The sequence below is a fragment of the Onthophagus taurus genome, chromosome 3 (genome assembly GCF_036711975.1).
Source record: "Onthophagus taurus isolate NC chromosome 3, IU_Otau_3.0, whole genome shotgun sequence".
NCBI classification, from domain to species: Eukaryota; Metazoa; Arthropoda; class Insecta; order Coleoptera; family Scarabaeidae; genus Onthophagus; species Onthophagus taurus.
The window spans coordinates 14,877,177-14,886,001 of record NC_091968.1 but is presented as its reverse complement, the minus strand read 5'-3'; the positions used below and the strand labels follow the sequence as shown (position 1 = coordinate 14,886,001).

The window sequence follows — 8,825 nt, the reverse complement described above, 5'->3', positions numbered from 1 at the left end:
ATTGTTGGAGATAAAGAACAAAATGTGCCCAAAACGTGATATTATGACGTTATTCGCCGTTCTGAGACATGTTTGAACTTTCTATCACTTTTGGTTCCGGTAATTCTGTCGACCATATATGTGATATACAGATGCCAAACGTCACATTGGAGCATGTTGGAGATAAAAAACAAAATGTGCCCAAAACGTGATATTATGACGTTATACGCCGTTCTGAGCCATGTTTGAACTTTCTATCACTTTTGGTTCCGATAATTCTGCTGACCATATTTGTGTTATTCAGGCGCCAAATGACATGATGTACCATGTTGGAGATAAAAAACAAAATGTGCCCAAAACGTGATATTATGACGTTATACGCCGTTCTGAGCCATGTTTGAACTTTCTATCACTTTTGGTTCCGATAATTCTGCTGACCATATTTGTGATATTCAGGCGCCAAATAACATGTTGGAGCAAGTCGGAGATAAAAAACAAAATGTGCCCAAAACGTGATATTATGACGTTATACGCCGTTCTGAGCCATGTTTGAACTTTCTATCACTTTTGGTTCCGATAATTCTGTTGACCATATTTGTGATATTCAGATGCCAAATGTCACATGGAGCATGTTGGAGATAAAAAACAAAATGTGCCCAAAACGTGATATTATGACGTTATACGCCGTTCTGAGACATGTTTGAACTTTCTATCACTTTTGGTTCCGGTAATTCTGTCGACCATATATGTGATATTCAGGCGCCAAATGACATCTTGGAGCATGTTGGAGATAAAAAACAAAATGTGCCCAAAACATGATATTATGACGTTATACGCCGTTCTGAGACATGTTTGAACTTTCTATCACTTTTGGTTCCGGTAATTCTGTCGACCATATATGTGATATATAGATGCCAAATGTCACATTGGAGCATGTTGGAGATAAAAAACAAAATGTGCCCAAAACGTGATATTATGACGTTATACGCCGTTCTGAGCCATGTTTGAACTTTCTATCACTTTTGGTTCCGATAATTCTGCTGACCATATTTGTGATATTCAGGCGCCAAATAACATGTTGGAGCAAGTCGGAGATAAAAAACAAAATGTGCCCAAAACGTGATATTATGACGTTATACGCCGTTCTGAGCCATGTTTGAACTTTCTATCACTTTTGGTTCCGGTAATTCTGTTGACCATATTTGTGATATTCAGGCGCCAAATGACATCTTGGAGCATGTTGGAGATAAAAAACAAAATGTGCCCAAAACGTGATATTATGACGTTATACGCCGTTCTGAGCCATGTTTGAACTTTCTATCACTTTTGGTTCCGGTAATTCTGTCGACCATATATGTGATATATAGATGCCAAATGTCACATTGGAGCATGTTGGAGATAAAAAACAAAATGTGCCCAAAACGTGATATTATGACGTTATACGCCGTTCTGAGACATGTTTGAACTTTCTATCACTTTTGGTTCCGGTAATTCTGTCGACCATATATGTGATATTCAGATGCCAAATGTCACATTGTTGGAGATAAATAACAAAATGTGCCCAAAACGTGATATTATGACGTTATACGCCGTTCTGAGCCATGTTTGAACTTTCTATCACTTTTGGTTCCGATAATTCTGTTCACCATATTTGTGATATTCAGGGGCTAAATGACATATTGGAGCATGTTGGAGATAAAAAACAAAATGTGCCCAAAACGTTATATTATGACGTTATACGCCGTTCTGAGACATGTTTGAACTTTCTATCACGCACGCTCACAGGGGGAGCTTGTCCGCCCCGCGCCGGTATGATTTGAGTTGGGTCATGCGCGTGCACCGTTACCCCCGATACCTTTTAAAAAAACCGAACAATCACTCTTATCGTTTGACTGTCGGGCGATAAACATCGTTATATATTGTAATTATTACAATAATTTATAAATTACTTCTATAGTGTATATTAAAATTAAAACCACAAGAACAACAACAAAGGTAAAAGTAAGATCATTTATTTCTTATTATTTCACCGAATTCAGCACCTTCCTCTTTTCGTTCCCGATTTTTTATCGAGCGAACATTGGTCCTTCGAGCCGGATTCTTATTCCGTTTATTCTTAGGTTCTTGTTCAGCTTCTTCCGCCAGCGTACGTTAGTGGGCCTTCTGGTGATACGATTTTTTATCGTATTAGAATTAGGTGATCCGGACGTACGACGCCGCTGTTCGAGATTTTTCCACTACAATTATCCACGTTACTTCTTTTTTCATTCCTTTCAGCCATTTCGATCCGAACCACATGGTTCACATTTGGTCTCTTGGGGAGTAAACAAGAAGATAAAAACTGGATTTTCTTTATTTTTCAAAATTTTATTAATTCCGTTCCATTTTTCTACACACGTTTTCATTTTATTTATTTTTGCCGATATTCCCTTTGGAATCATCCATCCTATTTTCTTGATTTTCATCAGAATTAATTTTATTTTCCTTTTTGTCATATTCCAGGTGGAATCATTTTCTTTCTATAGAATCCATTTAGTTTTGGAATCATCTACTTTTTATTTTATTACTATCTTTTCTAGAAAAAGGGGATTATCCTTTTCATTTTTTCTGTGCCACTCTTATTTTTTATTTTTTTTTTTCTCGTTAACGATGTCAAAGAAACTCGATAAACTGATCTTGCGTCGTAACACTCTTTTAAGCCGCCTTTCGGAATCGATGATAGCTGGTCGTGATCTTCCCGATGATCCTTTTGAACATGATATTTTTCTTCAAAGAGCCCAAGACTCTGAGGAGATCTACAAAGAATTCAAATTACTACACAATCAAATCATCGGTCTGATAACCGATGAAGACTTTGAAACTCACGATCAAATTCGTAAAGAAGCTGACATTAATTTTTACACCATCAAAGCCCTCGTGCACAAATTAAATCTAGTTTCTCAAAAACTGTCAGAGTCAGCCTCGTCTATTGTAACGCCAAAACTTAATAAATTAATATTACCAATTTTTGATGGCAATCTTAAGAATTGGCCTACATTCTTTGATTTGTTTAGCAGTATGGTCCATGATAATTCTTCTCTCTCTCCCGTGGCAAAACATCAATATTTAATTACGTCCCTGAAAGGTGAGCCTTTTAATTTGTTGAAAGGGCTTCCGGCCACAAATGATAATTACATAATCGCCTACAATACACTTAAAGGGCGTTATCAAAATAAACGCCACTTGGCCACTCTGTATTTTAACGAAATTCTGAGTATTAAGGCTGTTTCCGAAGAGTCTTCTAAATTTTATCGTCTATTAATTGACACATTCAGCGAGAATGTAGAGGGTTTTCGGACCCTTGGTTTTCCTGTAGATGAGTGGGATTTTTTATTATTCAATTTATTACTTCAGAAACTTAATCAATCTACCAAAACTAAGTTTGAAGGAGAACACACGTCTTATGAAATACCCACCTACAAACAACTTATGACATTTTTAGAAAACCAATCAAAGGCTTTTGAATCTGTTTTACTTACTTCTCAAGATAAAACATCTCTCAATCGTCAAAGGCCCCTGTCAAACATTCGTGGAAAGACCGTAATGAGTTTAAACTTTGAAGACAATTCATCAACATCTAAATGCATTTTATGCTCCGATAATCATTCTATTTATCGCTGTTCATCATTTAACTCAAAATCACCATCTGAGCGTCTGGCTCTTGCTCGACAACACAATCTTTGTAGAAACTGCCTTAATTCAAAGCATTCTACCCAAAATTGTCCCTCTTCTCACCGTTGTCGTGTATGTCAACAACACCACCATTCGTTATTGCACTTTGAATCTCAAAAGAGTTCCCCTGTTCATGTTGGCACCACTGATTGTAATCTGAAACATAACTCAATTAATGAAACGAATTCTTATGTCATTTTGCCTATCGCATTTTTGCATATCAGAGACAAATTCGGAAAGTTGCATCCCGTTAGAGCCTTAATTGACTCGGGTAGCATGTCAAATTTCATAACTGACAGGTTATCTAAGAAGCTTCGTCTCCCTCGTACCTTTAATTCTTCTCTAGAAATTAAAGGTCTTAATTCAATGACATCCATTTGTAACAAAGGTTCGGTTAACTGTTTCATCCAACCTTGTCAATCACAAACACCCTCCTTTGAATTTAATGCTATCATAACACCCAACATCTGCTCTGATCAACCGTCATTATCATCCATTATAAGGTCTCATAGTCATTTAAAGGGATTAAAATTCCCTATGGAACATAATTCCAATGTAAGACAAATCGATTTATTATTGGGTGCAGAATTGGTCCCGAAGATACTCACTGGTGGGCGTGTACTTGGGGAATCTAGTGATCCGGTTGCCGTTGATTCCGTCTTCGGGTGGATCGTGATGGGACGTTCAAGTTCCTCTTCTGGAACTTCCATAGCTACATGCTTATCGACAACGGAATCATCTCTCGATCATTCAATTCAACGCTTTTGGGAATTAGAATCAATTCCCAAAGAAGCTTCCTTAACCACAGATGAAAAACAATGCGAACGTCATTTTGTGGAAAATTATAAGCGTACTGTTTCTGGACGCTTTGTCGTGTCATTACCCTTTAAAAATGATAAACAAGTTTTAGGTCACTCTTATCAAATTGCAGTAAAACGTCTTACCTCCTTAGAGTTTCGTCTTTCAAAAAATTCCTTAATGCGTAAAGAGTACGTACAATTCATGAAAGATTATTTGGAGTCTGGTCATATGTCTGCTGTGCCGCCCCCTAAAACGCCGTTATCAGAAGCTTATTATATTCCCCATCATTGTGTCATGCGCACTGACAGTCCTTCTACAAAGTTTCGAGTTGTTTTCGACGCTTCTATGTCAACGTCCAATGGAAAATCTTTAAATGATCTCCTTCATGTAGGACCTAAACTACAACAGGACATTAGTCAAATTTTATTGTTGTTCCGATGTTATCCTTTCGCATTTACCTGCGATATAAAGCAGATGTACAGACAGATCCTTATATCTCCAATGCAAAGGGACTTTCAAAGAATTCTGTGGCGATTCTCTCCAGACAATCCAATACAAGAGTATGTGCTTAATACGGTAACTTATGGCATCTCCTCAGCTCCTTTTCTTGCCCTCAGAACACTTGTAGAATTATCAGACATCTATCATCAGGAATTTCCGAGAGCGTCCAAAGCCCTAAAACATAATATTTATGTTGATGATATTGTAGTTAGTAGTCCAACAATAGAAGAAGCACTAAATTTACAAGAAGAATTAATAGCTTTATTAAAAAAGGGGAAGTTTGAACTCCGTAAATGGGCCAGTAACTGCCCTGAAATTCTAAATCTGGTTTCTGAGTCCGATGTCCAACAACCTATTTCGCTGGACTACGACGAAATCAATTATATAAAGGTTTTGGGTCTCCAATGGGATCCCTGTACAGATGAGTTTAGATATTCATATTCAGCTAGAACGTCAAGTTGCACAAAAAGAAACATCCTTTCTGATGTGGCACGGATTTATGACCCGCTTGGCTTTTTAACTCCCTGTACATTGAAGGCCAAACATTTTATTCAACAATTGTGGCAAATAAAAAGCGATTGGGATGAAATCGCCCCTTCATTGATGGCCTCAAATTGGAATAAATTTAAATCTCAATTGGAACTATTATCTGTAATTCGTTTACCTCGATTAATGATCCCAGACAATTCTAGTTCTCTTCAACTTCACGTCTTTTGCGATGCTTCTCAGGTGGGCTACTGTGCAGTGGCGTATTTGCGTAGCCAATATTCCTCTCAAGTTGTCAGCACTTCCTTTGTTTGTGCCAAATCCCGCGTAGCCCCATTGAAAGTCATATCGGTTCCTCGCCTTGAGCTCTGCGGAGCTACTCTTTTAGCCGATCTGGTTAAGAATGTTCTTGAATATCTATCACCTACAATAAAAATAGATTCTGTTACTGCTTGGACAGACTCTCAGGTAGTGCTAAATTGGATTAATTCCGAACCTTGTACATGGAAAGTGTTCATCGCAAATCGCGTCAGTCATATTCAAGAAATTGTTCCGTCGGAGTCATGGAGATATGTTCCGTCTCTCGAAAATCCTGCTGATTGTGGCTCGCGGGGATTTTATCCTGGTCAATTGTCAACATTTGATTTATGGTGGAAGGGTCCATCTTGGTTGATTGACGACAGCAACAATTGGCCTGCCAATCCAATTCGTAATTTTATTCAAGAAGATATCCTTAAAGAAAAAAGAACGATTACAGTTAATTCTACTGAAACACAACTGTCATTTTTTGATCATTTACTTACCAAATTTTCTTCCTTGTCAAAGGTTAAACGTATCATTGCCTACATGAGGCGGTTTATTACTCAAATTCAACGAAAAAGATCATCTTATTCCATATTATTATCTCCTATTGAACTTCAGAGTGCTCTCTATTCAATTATAAAACATGTACAACATCAACACTTTCCGGATGTATATCAAGCCATCTTAAAAAATCAATTACCTAAAAAACCATTCCATAAGCTGGCTCTATTTATTGACCGAGATGGATTGATGAGGGTGGGTGGACGCTTGAAGAATTCGGACATGCCATTTGAACAGAAACATCCTTTGTTACTTCCAAGTGACTCCCGATTGAGCGAAATGATAATTGAAAAAACCCATCAGTCATTTTTACATCCAGGACTTCGTACTTTACATTGCCTTCTTTTACAACAGTTTTGGATTGTTTCTGCGAGAAAGGTAATATATCGAGTATTATCAAAGTGTATTAAATGTTTTAGAGCCAAACCACGTTCTTATGCTCCAATAATGGCGGACTTACCAAAATACCGAGTTTCAGCACTTAAAGCCTTTTCGGTTGTTGGAATAGATTACGCTGGACCATTTCTTATATCCATGAGACGATGCCGGGGAACCATTTCCGTTAAAGGCTACGTGTGCATATTCGTCTGCTCGGCAACCAAGGCCATCCATCTCGAATTGGTATCGGATATGTCCACAGAGGCTTTCATTGCCTCCCTGAGACGTTTTGTGTCAAGACGGGGTCGCTGTGAGCTCATATTTAGCGACAATGGCACCAATTTTGTGGGGGCAAATCGTAGATTGGAAGAGATGGCGAATACAGCAAAGGTTAAATTGGGTCTTAATTGGCAATTCAACCCCCCATCAGCGCCACATTTTAATGGTTTGGTCGAGGCCGGAGTAAAGTCTGTCAAGACGCACCTAAACCGAGTAATTGGGGATCAGATTCTCACTTTTGAAGAATTATTTACTATACTCACACAGATTGAAGCTGTATTAAATTCACGTCCATTAACAGCTATCAGTTCTGACCCGAATGACTATCAGCCTCTTACACCATTTCATTTTCTTTGTCTAGAACCTTTAAATTCGACTATTCCAGACCCGGACCTTTCTCACTTAAAGTTGAATCGTCTTACCAGGTGGCAACTGTTGCAACGGATGGTACAGGACTTTTGGGGCCGATGGAAGAACGAATATCTTCATACACTCCAGCAACGTCAAAAATGGAATTTGGGCCTTCCGAATTTACGTGTGGGAGATTTGGTAGTCCTGAAGAATGATCAGAAGCCTCCTACACAGTGGTCTCTCGCTCGAATAGATAAAACTCACCCCGGTAAAGACGGCGTCGTCAGAGTTGTTACCGTTCGAACCCATAACAGTCAATTTACAAGGCCGGTGGCTAATATCTGTCCCCTTCCGCTGCCAACCTAAAAAAGAAAAAAATTATTATTTTAATTATATTCAAAATTTATTCATTTTTTGTTATATTATTTTACTTACCTGTAAAAAAAAATATATATTTGTACTATTTTTTTTGGTGGGTGGAAAATGTTCACGCACGCTCACAGGGGGAGCTTGTCCGCCCCGCGCCGGTATGATTTGAGTTGGGTCATGCGCGTGCACCGTTACCCCCGATACCTTTTAAAAAAACCGAACAATCACTCTTATCGTTTGACTGTCGGGCGATAAACATCGTTATATATTGTAATTATTACAATAATTTATAAATTACTTCTATAGTGTATATTAAAATTAAAACCACAAGAACAACAACAAAGGTAAAAGTAAGATCATTTATTTCTTATTATTTCACCGAATTCAGCACCTTCCTCTTTTCGTTCCCGATTTTTTATCGAGCGAACACTTTTGGTTCCGACAATTCTGTTGACCATATTTGTGATATTCAGGCGCCAAATGACATCTTGGAGCATGTTGGAAATAAAAAACAAAATGTGCCCAAAACGTGATATTATGACGTTATACGCCGTTCTGAGACATGTTTGAACTTTCTATCACTTTTGGTTCCGGTAATTCTGTCGACCATATATGTGATATTCAGATGCCAAATGTCACATTGTTGGAGATAAAAAACAAAATGTGCCCAAAACGTGATATTATGACGTTATACGCCGTTCTGAGCCATGTTTGAACTTTCTATCACATTTGGTTCCGGTAATTCTGTTGACCATATTTGTGATATTCAGGCGCCAAATGACATCTTGGAGCATGTTGGAGATAAAAAACAAAATGTGCCCAAAACGTGATATTATGACGTTATACGCCGTTCTGAGACATGTTTGAACTTTCTATCACTTTTGGTTCCGGTAATTCTGTCGACCATATATGTGATATTCAGATGCCAAATGTCACATTGTTGGAGATAAAAAACAAAATGTGCCCAAAACGTGATATTATGACGTTATTCGCCGTTCTGAGACATGTTTGAACTTTCTATCACTTTTGGTTCCGGTAATTCTGTCGACCATATATGTGATATACAGATGCCAAACGTCACATTGGAGCATGTTGGAGATAAAAAA

General features: G+C 38.0%; 1 protein-coding gene across 1 annotated transcript; it reads left to right on the top strand.

Annotated features, from left to right (window-relative positions):
• The first annotated feature begins 2,628 nt into the window (after positions 1–2,628).
• LOC111416682 (uncharacterized) lies at positions 2,629–7,565 on the top strand. Its single transcript, XM_071195216.1, has 3 exons — positions 2,629–2,927; positions 4,251–7,187; positions 7,385–7,565. The coding sequence occupies exons 1-3, from the start codon at positions 2,629–2,631 to the stop codon at positions 7,563–7,565; spliced, it is 3,417 nt and encodes a 1,138-aa protein (XP_071051317.1).
• The last annotated feature ends 1,260 nt before the right edge of the window (positions 7,566–8,825 follow it).

What these genes read in the sequence shown, in the direction of transcription:
- LOC111416682 (XM_071195216.1), top strand. Translation starts at nt 2,629, where the DNA reads ATGTCAAAGAAACTCGATAAACTGATCTTGCGTCGTAACACTCTTTTA. An exon ending in AATCTAGTTTCTCAAAAACT is followed by an intron (nt 2,928 to 4,250) that starts GTCAGAGTCAGC and finishes TTCCAATGTAAG; the next exon opens with ACAAATCGATTTATTATTGG. An exon ending in TTGGTCGAGGCCGGAGTAAA is followed by an intron (nt 7,188 to 7,384) that starts GTCTGTCAAGAC and finishes CGACTATTCCAG; the next exon opens with ACCCGGACCTTTCTCACTTA.